The sequence below is a fragment of the Macrotis lagotis genome, chromosome 4 (genome assembly GCF_037893015.1).
Source record: "Macrotis lagotis isolate mMagLag1 chromosome 4, bilby.v1.9.chrom.fasta, whole genome shotgun sequence".
In the NCBI taxonomy this organism is placed as follows: Eukaryota; Metazoa; Chordata; class Mammalia; order Peramelemorphia; family Peramelidae; genus Macrotis; species Macrotis lagotis.
The window spans coordinates 274,844,840-274,864,448 of NC_133661.1; the positions used below are offsets into that span (position 1 = coordinate 274,844,840).

Sequence of the window (19,609 nt, forward strand, 5' to 3'; positions counted from 1 at the left end):
CTTACAAGAAGTAAAAAAGAAAATATGATATCTGACCACTCTCCCCCCATGGTCCATCCCCTCCTCCATCACTCACATCCCCCCCCATCCCCCTGTCCCCCTCTCCTTCTTACTCCAGATGTCTATACCCCATTGAGTATATATGCTGTTTCCTCTCCTAACCACCTCTGATGAGAGCGAAGATTCCCTCATTCCCCCTTGCCTTCCTCCCTTCCATAGCATTGCAATAGCTCATTGTAATAAAGAAAAATCTTATTATATGAAATATCTTGGCCTATTCCCCCTCTCCTTTTTCTTTCTCCCATTACATTTCCCTTTTTTCTATTGACTCCATTTTTACACACTATTTTATCTTCAAATTCAGCTTTCTCCTGTGCTTCAACTATAAAAGCTCTCTCTACCTGCTCTATTAACTGAGAAGGTTCATATGAGTATTATCAGTGTCATTTTTCTATGCAGGAATACATGCAGTTCAACATCATCAAGTCCCTCATATTTTCCCCTTCTCCTCCAATCTCCATGCTTCACCTGAGTCCTGTATCTGAAGATCAAACCTTCTGTTCAGCTCTGGCCATTTCAACAGGAACCTTTGAAATTCCCCTGGTTCATTGAAAGTCCATCTTTTTCCCTGGAAGAGGACATTCAGCCTTGCTCGGTAGTTCATTCTTGGCTGCAGTCTAAGCTCTTTTGCCTTCCAGTAGATTATATTCCAAGCCCTACAAGCTCCCAATGTAGTTGCTGCTAAGTCCTGTGTGATCCTGACTGCAGCTCCATGATATTTGAACTGTGTCCTTCTGGCTGCTTGTAATATTTTGTCTTTGACTTGGGAGTTCTGGAATTTTGCTATAATATTCCTAGGGGTTGCTTTTTTGGGATCTCTTTCTCTGGGGGATTGGTGGATTCTCTCCACTTCTATTTTGCCCTCTGCTTCTAGAATATCAGAGCAATTTTCCTGTAGTAATTCTTTGAAAATGATGTCAAGGCTCTTTTCCTGATCATGACTTTCACCTATTCCAATAATTTTTAAATTATCTTTCCTAAGTCTGTTTTCCATATCAGTTGTTTTTTCAATGAGATATTTCACATTTTCTTCTAATTTTTCATTTTTTTGGTTTTGAAGTATTGATTCCTGATTTCTGGTAAATTCATCAATCTCCCTGAATTCTATTCTTTGTCTGAAGGATTTGTTCTACTCAGAGAGTTTTCTTATCTCTTTTTCCATCTGGCCAATTTTGCTTTTTAAAGCATTCTTCTCCTCAAAAACTTTTTGAACTGTTTTATCCATTTGACTTAAGCTGGTTTTTAGCACGCTATTTTCTTCAGCATTTTTTTTGGATTTCCTTGACTAGGCTGCTGACTTCATTTTCATGTTTTTCCTGCATCTCTCTCATTTCTTTTCCCAGTTTTTCTTCTAACTCCCTCATTTGATTTTCAAAGTCTTTTTTGAACTCTGTCATAGCCTGAGCCCAATTTCTGTTTTTCTTGGAGTCTTTAGATGCAGGAGCTTGTGCTTCCTCATCTTCAGACTGAGTATTTTGATCTTTCTTGGGCTCATTTGCAAAATGTTTCTCAATGGTATTCCTCTTTTTTCTCTGCTTGCTCATTTTCCCAGCCTGAGCCTGGTTTTGCAATGCTTCCTGAGCTTTTGGGACACTCCCACAAGGGTCTCAGTGTGTGAGGCTCTGTCCTCTCTCCTGGTCTGTGAATGACCATATGCGCTCCACTCTGCCACAGGGCTGAGGTGGGGGGGGGGCTGCTGTTCTATGGGGGGGGCCTAGACTGTGATCAGGATCTGAATGTGGTCAGAGCCCCAGAGTCCTGTTCCAGGGGCAGAGCTCAGCAGTCTCTCTTCACTCCCATCCCTAGGTTCAATGGGCTCATGCCCTGGGGGCTCCTGCTTACCAGCTCCGCCTGCTTCTATGTCTGGGTCTGGGCTGCAGAAAGACCAAGCTGCTGGCTGTGTGCCCTGAGGGCTGGGCTCCACGTGCTCACTCTGGCAGAGGTCCCCTGGGTATTCCCCCAATTTGTGCCTGGTGCTCCCTGGGGCGTAGCTCAGGAGACTCCCCTGCTGCTGTGAGCTGTGGCTCCCAGCGCCCTGGGGCTGCCTCCAGAAGGCTGAAGTTCTTTCTTTCACTCTGGTGGGCCACCTCTCTGGCAGGCTGCCCCTCCGACCCTGGGGGAACAGAGCCTTTCTGCTCTTTTCCAGGTTACCTTGAGTAGGAGAACTGCCTCACCAGGTCCCTCTGTGGGTTCTGTCTCTCGAAAATTTAGTTAGAGTCCTTAGCTTATGAGTTTTATGAGAGAACGCCTAAAACACGATCTGTTCTTGTCGCCATCTTCAGATTATACCTTTTGTAGAATTTTAAGGTAAGAAACCAAAATGTGGAAAAGAGCAAGTGGGAAGGGAATGGAGACGATGAATATGGATAGCCTTCTCTAAGAATTTGCTTGTGAAAGGAAGGAAAGAGGATGGTAGTGTCAGAAAGTTGATCATTTTGTTTTTCTTATGGCATAGAACTGTACATATTTTGGATGCAACAGATATGGTACCAGTAGATAAAGAAATATTGAGTAAGAGAGAGGCTAAAATGGTTGAAAGGGACAAACTTTTAGAAGAAATGAGAGGAGATGAGAGCAAGGGAATAAACAGAGAGTACAGTATCCAACTAAATTTATTGTTTCTTAATTATTTTTAAAAAATACTTGTCAGTAAATTATAATCTCAAATGCTCTCTTTTGACAAGGTTATCTTCTAAGCTAAGACCCTCCATGATTGATACAACCATGGAGATAACTTTAAAATAGGCTTATTATGATCAGTATCACTATAGAAGAGATTCTGTTCAAAACCTGAGTGAACATTATTTCCTATAAATGATAATATCTTACTTAAAGATAATATTGTACTACATATTTCAAGCCCCAGAACACCATGTAGTCTTTTTCAATGAGACCTGTAATCATTTAAAAGACATCAGCCAAATAATTCACACAATAAAAACCAAGTGATTGTGGGGCCTAACCCCCAAAGACATGTAAATCACTGATCACAGGGTATGAAGATGACTTACATTCCCCACTTCTCAACCACAGCCAGTCAGAAGACTTATCTCCAATCCTATATCTTACAACAACCTCCACTTCCTTTGTGCAAGCTTGCAACTTTCCCCTTCTAAGCCAGGAAGCAGTCCTCTCCAATCACAGAGCTACAAGCCTAGCTCATCAAGTTTCACCTTCTTGCAATAATCTTCTAATCGGTCTCCTTACTTTAAGTCTTGTTCCCACTCCAATCAATCTTCCGCATAACTGCTAAAGTTATTTTCCTAAAGCATAGATATATCTATATCAATCTTTTAAAATAAACTCCAGTGATTCCCTTTTGACTCTATGACAAAATATTCTTTTACCTTTATTTCATCTACTTTAATTTCTGTTAATTTCTGTTTTGTTTCAGTCCAGTTTGATCTGTAATTCATAATTAAATATACATAGGTGCATGTACAGAAATTTTTTTACTCATAGGCTTCATGTTTTAAAAAAAAATTGGAAAATCCTTAATCTCATATATGCACTTAGATGGGTAGATTTATTGGGTTAGTGAGTGTGTGTTATATATAAATGCACACACACCATGTTTTACAGGAGAATGAAGCACTTCTAAAGGGAACAGAAGTAGTGTTTTAGTGGGAAGTAGAGAACCTGAGATAGAAAAGGCAAGATTTGTTTTGCCAAGATAATGAAGAATTCAAGACAAAAAGGAAAAATGAATGGAAAAGGTTAGCTATACAATTAAAGCTTTCTGAAGAACATTACAGATAATATGAGGGAAAAATAAGCTTCTCAACCAAAAAGAATGATATAGTAAAGCCCAACAGATATTAGAAGAGTGTGTGTGTGAGAGAGAGAGCATCCAATATGGGTCAGAAGAAGAAGGAATGCATGATGATACTTGATGATTCCCTGCTGACAAGTACCAAGGCAGTTATTTGTCAGCCCATAAACAATTATAAAGAGTTCATTTGTCTTCCTGGGACATCACTCTAAGACATAAAAGAAAACTTGACAAGATTTATTAAAGTGGAGGACAACTATCTTACTTCTGGTATTTCACATGGGCAAAAATAACACTTCAAAAAGGAAGCTCAGAACTATTGCTAACAATTATAAATTCTCTGAAAAGAAACTAAAGATCATGTTAGGTTTTCTTCATTGTTGCCCATTGAAGGCAAAGGATGCAATAAAGAAAAATTAATTTGGGAAATGAATAGCTGACCAAGAAGGTATTTTCTGAGAAATAAGATTTGGATTTCAGGATCTGATTCCTGACCAGAGATAGAGTAAAATCAACAAAAATTAATAAGAATTTGTTTGCCATGTGTTTTGAAAAATATAATCTGGTTTAGATACTGTATACTCTGGTAAAGTAACACAAAGATAAAGAATAGACACACACACACACACACACACACACACACACACACACACACACACACAAAAGAATAACAACTGAGATACTCAGAAATTCAAAGGTAACAAAATTTAAGAAAGGGCCAGCAGTAAAACATATGTCTGTGTAAATACCTAGAGTTTAGGCAAAAGCAAGGAGAAATTGAGGTCTTAAAATAAGGTGATAAATTTCATCTCATAGGTATCATTGAACCTTGTAATGAAACCTTTGACTAAATCATGTCTCTGGATGGGTTTATATTATTCAAAAGAAACAGTAGCTAAGGAGGTTAGCTTTGAAAATTAATAAAGTATCCTTATGAGAAGAAATAAAAGAATGAAAGGGGTAAGTATGGCAGTAAAAATCAAAGAAGGGAGGAAAATTTGCTAGTTTTTTTAGTCGAGTATACATATTACAAACCACTAAAAAGATAAATTATATGAGTAGTTTGGGAAACAAATCACAAGCCTTGTACAGAGGTATAATACATTTGTGACTGGGGACTTTAGTTATCTAGGAATCTCTCTCCTTCAGAGAGTATCTCTCATCTTTCCTCCTCTCTGCCCCTTTTCCTCCTTTTTTCTTCCCTTTTCAAGATTTTATAATCTGAATTTTGACCATCTTAAGAAGGTAATTTTGTTCCTGACCTGTTTAATATTTGTAATGTGGCAAATTCTTGCAGAGCCATTTAGTGACATTAGATGTGATGTGCCTATATATTTCCCAAAGAAGACTATGCATCAAGGAGGTGGTGCCATGACAAGCCCATGAATCATATTTGAGTGAGGGGGGGCTGTGCTAAATCAGCAGTCTCACATTCTCCTCCAGAGCCATCTGGGTCCAGTGGTCAGATATGAATCAGGACAACTGGAAATGGCCCTGGATGCCGGGCAATCATGGTTATGTGACTTGTCTGAAGTCCCACAGTTAGTAAATGTCTAATGCTAGATTTGAAATCCTGAACTCATGACTCCAAGGTCTATGCTCTATCCACTGTACCATTTACCTGTCGTATGCTACCACATATGCTCTCAGTTGTACCCTATCCATCCAACTTAATTCTAGCTCTCTTATATTGTGCTATCTTACTCTATTAAATTATAAGAAGCTTGAAGTCAGGGATTGTTTTGTCAGAATAGTGCTTGGCACATATTAAGTATTTAATAAATACTTTTTAGTTACTCATTCATTCTTTTTGTTTTGTTTTTGCAAGGCAATGGGATTAAGTAACTTGCCCAAGATCACACAGCCAGGTAATTATTAAGTGTCTGAAGCCAAATTTGAACTCAGACACTCCTGACTCCAGGGCCAGTGCTCTATCCACTGTGCCACCTAGCTGCCCCTCATTCATTCTTTTCCTTTTCTTATCTTTTCTTTAATTTTAGGCAATGGGGTTAAGTGACTTGCCCAAGGTCACACAGCTAGGCAATTATTAAGTGTCCGAGGCTGGATTTGAACTCAGGTCCTCCTGACTCCAGGTCTGGTGCTCTATCCAGTGTGCCACCTAGCTGCCCCCCGCCATTCGTTGTTAGTACCTTTTAGTCAATTGTATTTTTGGAGGAAGAAAGCAGGGAAGATTGCATTTATATCATTATGCAGAATTTTATACAATTCTAAACTGCTCCCTAACCTAAAATTCTATCTGCTTTATACCAAGTTTTCCAATGATATTATATGGTTTTGAATCTTAGAATAACAAAATCTCTAAAGTGTCAAGGAGTCATTGGTCTACGTTTATAGCAACTACTATACATATGTGTGCGTGTGTTTACATATGCATATGTGTACAGACATACTCCCAAATAAGTACGTTCATTGGTATAAGGGACTCCCAATGTAAAACCTCCTTTCACCAATGTAGATTAGTCATCCATTTGTAATTTGCAGTTTTAGACAGGTGCCTTGAGCACTATGATTTGACCATGGTTACAGAGCTATTTTTGTCAAAAGTAAAACTGGAACACAGCTCTTTATGATTCTGAGACTGGCCATCTGTCATTCGGGAAAAGACAGTTACATACCTGGCTTTGGGATAGAGAGTTTCCTCATATCAAAAAAAAAAAAATTCACAGCATAAGTCTACTTCCCCCCCCCCCACCATGGGGAAAAGAAATTTAGCAAAAAAGCAAAAGAAAATGTATAGTTCAAGAAATAATATATCATTAAAAATAGAGTACACATACTTATTTGAAAATTTTATATTCCTGGAGTATTTTCCTGGAGAATCAGAATCACCAAAACCTATCAGTTCTATTTCTCAAATACCTCTTTCTTTTGCTAGTCCATTACCAATATATAATTGTCAACTATCCTTTATATCTACTTATAAGATCTGATTCATTAGTCCACCTAAAATGATGTAATACTCACTGGCTCTGAGAATATTCTCCTTGCTGCTGCACCTGGACTGGACCTGCAGAGAGAATATAGATTCAATGAGATATAGTAAGTAACATGGACAGTCAGATGTGCAGAGTTAATGGGCAAGCTTCTGGGTTCTAGAGGCAAAGGCTTTATATATTTCTGAGATTTCAAAAGTAGGATTCAATATACCTATGTGTATTTGTGTATGTGTATACATATATACATATCTATATATATATATGTCACTTTTGTTCACAAATCTTTGAAATCAAGATCTGGGTAAAATTCTAAGACTGATTATTTAACTGAAGATACAAAACCCCTTGACTTTTAGATTTTTTAATCCCTTAAATAGAACAATAATCAATTCATGTAAGAAAGGTGTCAAAGAATTATAGTATATTCTGTAGGTTCATTAAAGTGGGAAAAGAAAAAAGAAAACTAAGCATAAGAAACATTTATCTTGTGATTATTATAAGTTTAACAACACTACCTCAATGGTTTAATAATCAGCATCTCAGTGAAAATATAAGAAATTAAGTTTATCTTTCTACAATTTTTGGAGTTACCATTTAAACACACTTGTCATTTAAGTATGTATATGTTTAATTCACTGAACTCATCTGAAAAATAATAAAAAAAACCCTTTTTGTGGTTTTTAAGGTAAGAGTATGACATTCCTTTTAAGGCTAAAAAACTATAATGTTCTAAAAGGATCTCCTGCCAGACAGAGCTTTCTGTTAATTTAAAGGAAATTGTCCTTAGTTAAAAGTCCAAGCCTCTCCTCTCTGTTCCACAGTAGCTTGCCCCAAATGTACATTCACATCACAAATTGGATTCTATAATTTAACACAATCTACTTATTTATAATGAAACAATTTATGAAAGTAATGTTGCAACTTAGGGTGTGTTATGGTTGATCTTCCCTGAAAAAAATTTGTTAATGTTAAAACAAACAAAAAAAATCACAAACATACACACCAGAACTTAAAAAAACACAAATATGCATTTAAAAACAATTATTTCCAAAGTTATGTCAAATTGTCCTCCTTTAGCCCAGAACTTGCTCTTTTTTTGTTCATTTCTTTATTGTATTGAACTGTTTTTTGGCACCATGAAAAAATGGAGTCATTCTGAAATAAGTTTTTTTCTTAGAAGTTTTCTTAAGGTTTAGCTCTGGACCAAAGGGAAAAGAATGGTGACTATTTATAAAAAAAAAAAATGGAAATGAGAAAAAAGGAAGAATTTGGGTGAAATAGATCTAGAGATGTAGAGGGACAGATAGGCAGACCTAGGGGAGGGGACATCATCTATGATTAAAGTTTTTCTTTTTCTCACTGAAAACCTCAAGGAGGAAGGCAAGATGGGCTACATAAAAAATAAACAAAGCAATTTGGCACACCATGGAGTGAAAATTAGTGTAACTACAATAACCACCACAATTCTAAAGAAGAAAATAAATAGAAATACTAAAAGACAAGCTTATTAAAAGAGAAATTGAATTTAAAAAAAATCATTCAAGAAAGAAGCAGCTTTTTAAAAAAAAGGAAGAAAGGTTAGAAAAGGAAAAGGAGAGTGGATGTAGGAAGAGCTGCTACAAATAAAGTGCTAAGGAGTAAAATGGAAGTCAAGAGAATCTTCAACAAAATGTAGAACAGAAGGAGCTCAAACCCATAGTGCAAAGCAATGTTTGTGAATGGAAAGCAACTCTTTTGATCAGTAATAGTTATTCATGTCATCATGGCCTCTATCTCCTAAGTTCATCTTTTTAAAAAATTTTATTTAAAGCAATGGGGTTAAGAGTGACTTACCCAAGGTCACACAGCTAGGCAATTATTAAGTTTCTGAGGCTGGATTTGAACTCAGGTCCTCCTAACTCCAGGGTCAGTACTCTACCCACTATGCCATCTAATTGCCCCCCTGAGTTCATCTTTAAACCCTTTCAACCTCTATGGGAGCTAGTGTACAGATAAAACTCAGAAATTTATAGAACAGAAAAGGTCAGCTATATAATTCAATCTTAATAAAATGTGCCAAAAACATCACTTTGCACAATATCTAAATGACAATGATAGTAAAGATCTAGCTATTATTAAAAATTTTTTTAAAGTTTTTTGGGCTAGTTTTTAAAAAATATTCTCCTTGCTTTAGTGTTTAAAAATAAATCCTCACATTTACATGTTGGGGCAATATGAGTCAAATGGCAAAAAACTTGTTTTCCATAAATTTCAAAGCAGGTATGGAAGAGGGATCTAGATAATGAGAACCAAACTCAACATGAACATTTCTCAACACTAGCACTCAGCCAACAAACAGCAGCATAATATTCCTAATTACTTTGGATAATATAATGCCACATTTTGGGGAAATTTTTAAATTAAAAAAGTCCCTTAAAAACCAACCTAGATCACAAAATAGTTTTTTAATAAAAACACTTATGTAGAATGGGGAAAATCACTTTTTAAAAACACCCAGTCCTAATAATGATATATATCAAAGCTCATTTAAAATGGGCCCTTTCCTTTACCTTACATTATAAGGTTTGTGAATTTTCAAATGCTCAATCCTTTCATAAAACTCCAAGCTGAAGATTCCACTGCACCATCACACACAATGTAAAGGGATTTGCTGGAATGGATGGAATTGGGAAACAACTGTTACCCTTGATCTCACACATGCCACAGAGAAAGTAATACATGCCCATCTCCAATTCTCTAGGAAGTCTCATGTCTTGTGGATTTTTTTCTCTACCTTACCCTGGCTGTACTCATTGGAAAAAGGGAAGCCTAAAAAAACAAAAGAGAACTAGGATTTCATTTACTATCCGTTTTCTGAAGGATTTATAAAAAAAGGGATATGCCAAAGTATTTGCTTTATCCCTCTCTCAGTACATGCAATTTTATCATATTTAACTTCTGATTTTCAAGTGTGGACAACTGATTCATCTTTCTACTGGAATGAACACTAAATATGTAAAACAGTTTGTAGAATCCAAGCCAGTGAAAGAAATGAACATCATAAGATTTATTAACAATAAGGATATATATTTTCAGTTTACATTCAAGACTGCTCTGGGACATCAAATTATTCATGACAACATATCTGATGTGTTTAAATCTATATGTATTTTGCTGAAGATCACAATGTTCATAAAGCAATCTTTAGGAGTCAAACAGAAAATGAAATGAGAAAAGCACATACCAAAGATGAAAAAAATAATGTAAAAAAAGGCAAAAAAAAAGAAGAGGAAAAAATTTTAATAAATGACCACAATCTTTAGATACAGTTAGAGAAGTCACTTACCTTATGCTTAGGTCATAACAAGAATAGCACAGTGTTTAAAGTCAGGTCTTCATTATGGAGGTACAATTGAAAGCCATAGGTTATAGTAACATGAATTGCTACACAGAAATGAAGACTTTTTCAGCCCAAGGTGAATAGCTAACTCTCATGGGACAGCATTTCAACTCATGTTTAATGCATCATGAACAGTTCAGGATGTATACATCACAACTACATGAACCACACACTAAGAACAGAAGACCCAAACTATTAAGAAAACAGAAAATTGGAAAGGGCTGACTTCATAATCTGTGACACAGGGGAAGCACATCACTCTAACACTGGAAGAGGCATGCATAATGTGTAACCACCAACAGAACTACGCATCCACATATAGATACACACACATACACACACACACACACACACACACACACACACATACACACACACACACACACACAAAATTACAAGGGGAAGAATGCAGAGGCCAAGCTGTAATGAAAGAAGCAGGACACATGAAGCACAGCAGTGGTCATGTGATTTGAGAGTGTTCTTCCCTTAAACCATCCCATTACCATGCTTATTTAAAGAAGCCAGGACAAGACCCTTTTTGAATGCTGCAGTAGCTATGAGCCCCCAGCTTGAAGCTAGTGTGTGGAATTTTGATCACCGTTCCTTGCGATGTCAGGGGCTCTCCAGAGGAGCCAGAAAGTATATAACACTGGGTGGTCAAGTACAAATATATGTTTAACATCTTTCCTTCTTGCAGAAGCAAGGAAAGAAAGAAACACATAAAATGAAACCCACTTTGAGAATAGGTTCATAATATCTGGATGATAAAGCATTTGAATGGTGAATATAATAAATCATAGATTAACACCACTCAGATTTAAAGAATTACTGGTTTTCTGCTGCTCACCGTGATAATTTTCTTTACCTCTTTATGAAGTATGTGCTGGTATCAATCTGTAAAATAGGGCTGCAAACTGAAAAGTTCTGAGCAGTTAGCTACTTGGGGTCTGGTGTATAAGGCCTTGCAAGTCAAGATGCTGTCTGTTCTGTGTGGACATTAAAGAGCCCATGGAATAAAAATCTTGGGTATGTTTCTAGTTTTGGATCATACCTTACTATTTCTTTATTCTTGGCTGACATTTTATTTAAAAAATGTATACTTTTTATACTTGCCTATTTATATCATTTAGGAAGCTCTGAAGGGGTGTTGCTGAAAGTCCCCTTTTAAAATCTCAATCTTGATAAATGAGGAAAATTTTAAAAAAAGTTATCTATTTAGGAAAAGGTTATTAAATCTTCCATTAAATTCTCTTGGAAATATACTCTTCACACTCATAGCTGCTGACTATCACTGTTATGCTTACTATTAAATTATTAAATTGTTAAAATTATTCTAACATTTTCTTCCTTTATTTGATTTCATTGTACTTTTCTATATGATCAGACATGATATTATAGCTCAGTCTATAAATGCTAATAGTGCCATGGTCATATGGTTACATAATTCATTTAATTTTTCTGTATTGATACTTCTTTTTCCAATATTACCCACCAACAAGTAAGTATAGCCTAGCTATCCCCAACCATCTTCTGATAGTTGGAGAAATCTAGGTATAGTCATCAAGGACACTGACAGAGATTTTGTATAGCATAGTAGCACTATGACTACATTCATTCCACTGTAACTGTTTTTTTTTTTTGTAACTTTTTCAATGGACAATGTAGACATATGACCTAATTTGAATGTAATGTAGAAAAAAAATCAGTTGAATAATTCTTCAGTATGAAACTTCAGTAATTTTACTGCTTTATAGAGTATTATGAATAAAGGCTACAAAACATTATAAAGATTTATGGCTGAATGTGGCAACATTTTTTGTTTTAGAACAGAAATGATGCCTGAGATTTATAAAAAACAGCTGCAACAAAAGTTAATTGCTCTGTAATAGACCTCCCCACCATTGAGAGAACACTTGTTATTTCAGCTGTGGTCATGGCTAATCTCTTAACAGTAGTGAAATCTGAAATTCACCTACTGAATTTAAATGTCTAATAATAGGCATACAATATGAAGATATATTGGAACTAATAAATGACTAATATGTTATAAGAAGGATAGTTTACCTAAAAAACCCCCCCAAAACACTACTATTAAAGTGTTTAGGATTAATTGAATAGACACTTGAATAGGATGCTTTTCGATTCCAAGGTTTTTAAGTCCAGGATCTTAGGTTTCTTAATTTTCCACCAAAAAGCATGTCCTGAGAAAAAATTGGGACAGAACTTTCCTATGTGATCAGGTCAATAGGGTCAGTGGGTTCACTGTGACATTTTCTGACCCTAATTCCTTCATAGTGCTATGTTCATTTAAAAGCAAATTCACTTTGAAATTACAATTAGTAGCATAAATTTTTGAGAACTACTCTTTTGAGTAGCTCTTTTTTCAGACTTTAGGGCCTGGGAAGTTGGAGAGAAATAGAAGTAGCAATGAATTGTTGGTTAAGCATTTGGTCTAACTAATAACCTTAAAAGTCTATTGCTTAAAAAGGGAAAAAGGAAAATTTGGATTTAATTAAAAACTAACCTAGGAATTCGAATTTGCAGCTCTACTATCTATCTTGGACTCTTGAAATTCTCTTCTCAGCTCTGAAGGTAAAAATGGAATAGTTGCATAAGAAAAATCTCTCTTCCATAATTTTTCTCATATAGCTTTATCTAAGAAAATAATTAAAAATATATGTGACTGACCCATCTCACCTTAATAACAATTCATACTCATTAAGTTAGATAATGTTATACTGCCCTGTTCATGTCTTTCAAATCACAGAATTAAAAGTGCTTTAAAGTAATTTAATTAAGTCCTCTGAAGGAAGTCTAGTTAAATAGACAACAAGTCAAATTTACAGACTGGAGAAGTATGAATAATGGCCTTCCCCTGGATTACTCAGTGGCAGATTACAGTCTATAGAGAGATTGCTAATTCATAAAACCAATGATTTAGGTGAATAACTAAAATCAGGGGTTATCCTTGTAAGAGATGCAAATATATTTAAGAAATCTTTCTTTCTTCTACTGTTTCCTTATATACTACAGTATCAAATTTCAGGCAATTTAAATAAAGAAGTACTTTTATATGTATCATGTAGTTAGTCAATTGCTCATTTTATGGATCATGTTAAAAACCAGCGGACAAGAAAAGGATTCCCTAAATTTGGCAAAAATTCTTAAATATCATGAAAAGTATAATGTATTAGATAATATTAAATGTCATGTTCCACTGATTGCTACTCACATGTTTTGTCACAATGGTAAAATTAGTTAAATGAAGCCAATTATTTATTTTTAGGTTTTTAAGTCTAAAATCAATAGCTGATTTCCCCAGTGTCCATTGTGATCACTCACTGGACTCTTGGAAGGCCAAGAATATGAATATGAATGGCAAATTGTGATATTTTCTTTTTCCTACACATTTGTAGACATAGCTTCAATAATTTCAAGCAACTTGGTTTTTTCCACTGTTTTACAAATGATGAGTTTTAATATTAACTTCTTTTCAGTTTTATATCTTCAATACTTCAAAACATTTATGATGGCATTGATTTGGGACTCCTTTTATTAAAACATTGCGAACCATGTCTTAGAGGAAAGTTTTAGAGTCAAAAGGGAACTTAGAGGTCATGTAAGCAAACTTTCATTTTATGTTAAGAGGGAAATGAGACCTAAAGAGTGTGAGTGACTTGCCTGTGGTCATACATGTATTAAGTGGTCAAGGTTGACTTTGAATTCAGGTCCTCAGACTCCAAATCTAGCTCTTAAATGCCTCTTCACAAGTTGCTACAGGGAAAAAAAAGTCTATCAGCTAATTCAAAATCTTTTCAGCTTTCAATAGTTCTAAGGATAGCAGGTGAAAGTGCTTAAAACCACCATTGCAAACCAAAGGTCCATTTCTGCTGCTCTTAGCCACAGTAGGCATATTTTATATTTAGTCTTTTTCAAAGAAAATGACAAATTTTAATACTTGGATTATCCATAAGTACATTCCTGGGATAGCATCATGACTCATTGAAGAGGGAGCTGAATCATAATACAATTGAAATTTTTTTTTTTCATTAAATCCTTTCCCCTCTAACTGTAGTCACTTCTCATTCACTTTTGGCACATATATAACTATCAGTTTAGTTTACCCTTGCCATGAAAGGCATGCCTGAATCATTTCCTTATTTTCAAGGCAGAGAATGCATATTAATATTTAATTTAACTTTGATGGTCCTGTTCTACTCTTGTTTATATACTCCCATAAATTCCCCACAGGATCCAGAAATCATATATTTAGAGCTGGAAGAAACCTTTGAGGTTACTGATTCTGATCTCCTCACTTTTCAGAGAAAAAACTGAAGCAAAGAGAGATTAAGTTACTTGTTCAGGGATATAAAGTCAATCAATTTCTGAGGGAGAATTTGAACTCAAGACTTTCAAGTATAGTGCTCTATCTATTATACTACTCCAAATGCTGATACCCTAGCTTTCCTCTAGGTCTCTAACTGGACTGTATTCCCGATTACTCCTTGATCTGACTGTATGACTGGTTTACCTACCTTTTCCGATTGTACATCTCTTTCTGCATAATTAATCGTTGTTAATATGCTAAAGTTTATCATGTCTACCATTGTCCTTTGGGTAATATGCAATATTAGTTTTTTAGAAATCATAGTATCCTATGTTTTACAGCAATAATCTTTTTTTTTTTTTTTTTTTTTAGATTTCTCAAGGCAATGGGGTTAAGTGGCTTGCCCAAGGCCACACAGCTAGGTAATTATTAAGTGTCTGAGGTTGGATTTGAACCCAGGTACTCCTGGCTCCAAGGCCGGTGCTCTGTTCACTGCACCACCTAGCCGCCCCTACAGTAATAATATATTAATGGAAAAATATTGGAATAGGATTTTGTTTTGAGGAGGAACTTGATATTCATCTAAGAGTCCAAACAGAAGAGATTTCCTATAGAAAATGAGGTCCTCCAGTTTTAGTTGGCACTATATTGATTGTTTTAAGCTAGAGAACACTCAAGAATCATTAAATGAGATTTATTGTGACTAAAATTTTTTTCGCCTATCCACACAGTATTCAGACTTTAACATTAAATTGGTGAAAAGTCAATAATTGATCAGTACATATATATCTTATGCAGAAACTGAAGATAGATAATGAAATTGGGCAAAGAATTTAATGGGAGGAAGAGAGAACATTTAGGAAATTGTGCAATGATCCAAGAATATAATTATGAAGGTAAATCTTCTACCAAAAATCACATCTAATGTTTTGGATTATTCATGTAAAATATTCAGTTATTTACTGTACTGAACAAAGTCATGGATAATCTAACAGAAGATAGTCTCAAATTAACTTGTTTGATATGGAGAAAAACTATTTTTGTTATGATCATAATGAACTTCAAAAAATAAAGAAGTTGGCTTTTATTAGTAGTTTGATGTAAGACTTTGAAAAAAGTTCTTTTAACATCCCTTCAAATCTAGGATTTCATGATTCAAAGATAAAGATAAAACAAATTATATAGTTACAGTTATCAGATATGGCATTTAACCATGATATGAAGCATGAGTTCAAGACCACTTGTGATTTATAGAACTACTGATGAGAAATCAAATTCATGTTTGTCAAACTCCTAAACTTATTTTTTTGAAATACTTCATTTTAAGTTGAACTTAATATTCTCTTTAACTTCCCTTCTTAAACTATCATCATCATGTAAATGATTTATTTAACAATTACTGAGTCCCTACTAATGTACAAGGTTATACTAGTAGGAATTTCTGTCCTATCATCTTTCATTTTACTTCAAAGGCAATTACATTCTGTAAAATAATTATGTATCTTTCCCAGATCTGCAAGGGATGGTATGATTTTTTTTTTTTTGCAAGACAATGCGGTCAAGTGGCTTGCCCAAGGCCACACAGCTAGGTAATTATTAAGTGTCTGAGGCCAGATTTGAACTCAGGTACTCCTGACTCCAGGGCCGGTGCTCTATCCACTGTGCCACCTAGCTGCCCTGGATGGTATGAATTTTACTGCACAAACAAGTCAGTAGTGATTAATGAGGAAATGTCTATGAAGTTCTTTAAACATGTTAAGGACAAGGGTTGAATAAAACACTAGATTTTTTTTTTTGCAAGGCAATGGGGGTTAAGTGGCTTGCCCAAGGTCACACAGCTAGGTAATTATTAAGTGTCTGAGGTCAGATTTGAACTTAGGTACTCTGACTCCAGGGCCAGTGCTTTATCCATTGCACCATCTAGCTGCCCCTAAAACAATAGATTTTTGACCTGTGTAAAAAAGAGCTGTCTAAAATTTTATATTTAAAGTGAGATGAGCAGTTGGTGTCTATCTAATAAGTTGCTATTTAAGTTTCTCAAGATCTAATGGAAGACTCCAGACAGTAAACTGATGAAAGGTCTAGATAACTCTTATGATGACATTGGTTTGGGACTCCCTTTATTAAAACTTTGTGAGCCATGTCTTAGAGGAAAGTTTTAGAGTCAGAAGGGAACTTAGAGGTCATGTGAGCAAACTCTCATTTTATATAAGAGGGAAATGAGACCTAGAGAGCGTGAGTGACTTGCCCGTGGTCATACATGTATTAAGTGGCCAAGGTTGACTTTGAATTCAGGTCCTCATACTCCAAATCTAGCTTTTAAATGCCTCTTCACAAGCTGCTAAAGGGGAAAAAAAGTCTATCAGCTAATTCAAAATCTTTTCAGCTTTCAATAGTTCTAAGGATAGCAGGTGAAAGGGCTTGAAGCCACCATTGCAAACCAAAGGCCCATTTCTGCTAGGATAGTGGATAGAGTACTGGGCTTGAAGTCAGGAAGATTTAACTTTCTGACTTCAAATCTGGCCCCAGATACTTTCAAGCTGTGTGAACCTGGGCAAAGTTCCTCTTTGCCTCAATTCCTCATCTGTAAAATGAACTGAAGAAGGATCTTTGCCAAGAAAATCCCAAATGGGGTCACGAAGAGAGTTAAACAGTTTTCTCCCCCCTTTTTTATAAGAAGAATCAAACATTTTTCAAAATTTCAATTTCAAAATTGAAAAGACCAAACAGCAACAAAAATTAGGCTAAATGAGAATTCAAGTTTTGGATTTTCATAATTAAACAGAAATCTAAAAATCAACCAGCATCATAACTGAATTTTTATTTCCCAGAGCTTTGGTTTAGAGTACTCATTAATAGAATTTATATTTGCTCATAGAATTGTGATCTTTAAAATGTTTTTTAATTTTATGTGTTTTTAATATTTCTGAACAGAGATGATTTCTCTCTTCCAAATTCTATTCAGTGCTTACAATAGCTACTATAAAAGTAAAATACTGGGTTGTTATTTTGGTTTTTCTGTTCAATACATGCTATCTATTAATGGTAACCATTTCCCTTTCTGAGCATTCATAAACCATCCCTTAAAATATTGCCTTCTAGAATTCTACTTGGAATCAAAGTCAAGCTCCTAAACTATACCATGATCACAGGAAGGTTCCCAAGATGGTGATGGGGCTCAAAACCATACCATATAAAGATTAAACAGTTGGTGTGTTTAGTCCAAAGAAGAGAAGGCTTTTATAGTAATGTGATGAGTTATTTTTAAGAATCTGAACTCTTAAGGAAGGAATATTACATTTATTTTGGCACAAAGGATAGAACTATGAATAATGAAAAATAGTTGAAGAAGATAATGAAAAATGTCCTAAGAATTAGAATTGTTTAAAAAGATAATGGATTACCCTGGAAGATTGATACCCATTCCTGGAGTGCTTTGCTTTGAGACTAGATGATCATATTGAGAAATGTTAAAATAAGGATTACATTATATATGATCTTTTAAATCCCTTTCAACTCCTAGATTCTGTAACATTTGAGTTATGTTTATACTTAAAAAGCACATAAACTCCTTCCCAATTTATAGGATAATCACATGAATGTTTAGTTTAGAAAGCTTTTGGCCGACGTCAAAATATGTCATTCAGATAAAACCAGCACTGACTACCTTTTCTAAGTTCCAACTTGAGGATATTGCATTTACTTATTAAATATAATCCATTTTATAAATATATAATAAACTATGTGATTTTAATCACATAAATTGTCAATCCTATTTTAAAACTGCATAAGACATTTGAGAGGCAGCAGTGTCTAATGGAAGAAATGCTAGAGGGAGAGTTCTAGTCTGGAATTTTTCACCTGGATCATGTACAAGGCAGAACTTAGTCTGTGGGTGAATAACTATCACATAATCTATAATGATGATGGAGGCAGTACTCACACTAATGAGATCACAAACTTAAGTACTAAAGCACTGAAATGTAGTTTGGTGAACACAACTGGATCTTTTTTGATTCAAGATCTTGGAGTGACTGAGGATCATTAGTACAGATGTCAGTTTTCATTATGTAATTCTATAGGTATCCCAGGATATAGTCTAGAAGTTTGAGTTTGGAACATTAGTTTTTCTTTTCATTTGCCATTTTTTTTATGATTATAGAACTAGCACCTCTATTAAGTGGACAGAGGTCAGCTTTATACCATCTTGAACAGATAGTCTTTCAACCTTTGAATATAAAAGAAGAATGGAGAAGTTGGGTTTTTTGGGTATTTTTTTTTTGTTTGTGGCTATTTTATGATTACAGCTAGTTAGGTTATGGTTAATTGATGCTTTACTATAATTAGATTCCTGAACAAAGATACTTGCTATGATCTCACATTGATACCGATCCATTCTTCTGGGGATGAAATTTTTTTTGTTACTATTTTACAACAATCTACACCCTCAACGTAACAGTTGTGTAGATTATCTAATGGTATTAAGGAATGTATCATGTGAGACTGAATCAAAAGATCAGTCTTCAAAATGCAAAGTGAAGCTATCAGCTTTCAAAGTTAAAAATAAAGGAAACATATTTAAGCACTAACTGAACAAAGAACAGAGAATTTTTGTGAATGTAAATAGGTTCCCACAAATACACACACAGGTAATCACTACCGAAGTAACCATGTAAATATAAGTTCTCATGAGAATATATCATAATCATTGGAAAAAAGAACCTTAAAAATGTGGTACATTCCATTTTTAATCACACTACCTCCAGGATGAAAATTAATCCATTTCATCTAGAATATAAAGATTATGATTACCTTTTTCTATTTGTATAATTTACTGTTCTTCAAATTCAAAGACAGTGCTATTGATCAAACCCCCATTATTATAGCATATACTTTGAATGCTTCTGTTAGTACATTAAAAACTCATAGGTTTAGATTGTCCTATTTTGGAATGTAAGATAATTTGAATTCCTTCTTTAGTTATGAAGAATCATTTCAAGTGTATATTCAACTATGTTGCCTCAGAACCCTGATGAAATCTCAAATGCTACTTCAGTCAATTTCTCCATTCAAAATTCCCTTCTTTCATCTAATTCTTCCTGCTATGTTCTTCT

The 19,609-nt window shown here is 34.9% G+C and overlaps 1 protein-coding gene across 5 annotated transcripts in view; it reads right to left on the reverse strand.

Moving 5' to 3' along the window:
* GPHN (gephyrin) overlaps nucleotides 1-19,609 on the reverse strand; it is a 714,820-nt gene that overhangs the window by 170,918 nt on the left and 524,293 nt on the right. For all 5 annotated transcript variants that reach the window (XM_074236098.1, XM_074236097.1, XM_074236096.1 and 2 more), the window contains one exon: nucleotides 6,818-6,860. In XM_074236098.1, the coding sequence (XP_074092199.1) occupies nucleotides 6,818-6,860 (43 nt within the window). The remainder of the gene's footprint in view (nucleotides 1-6,817; nucleotides 6,861-19,609) is intronic.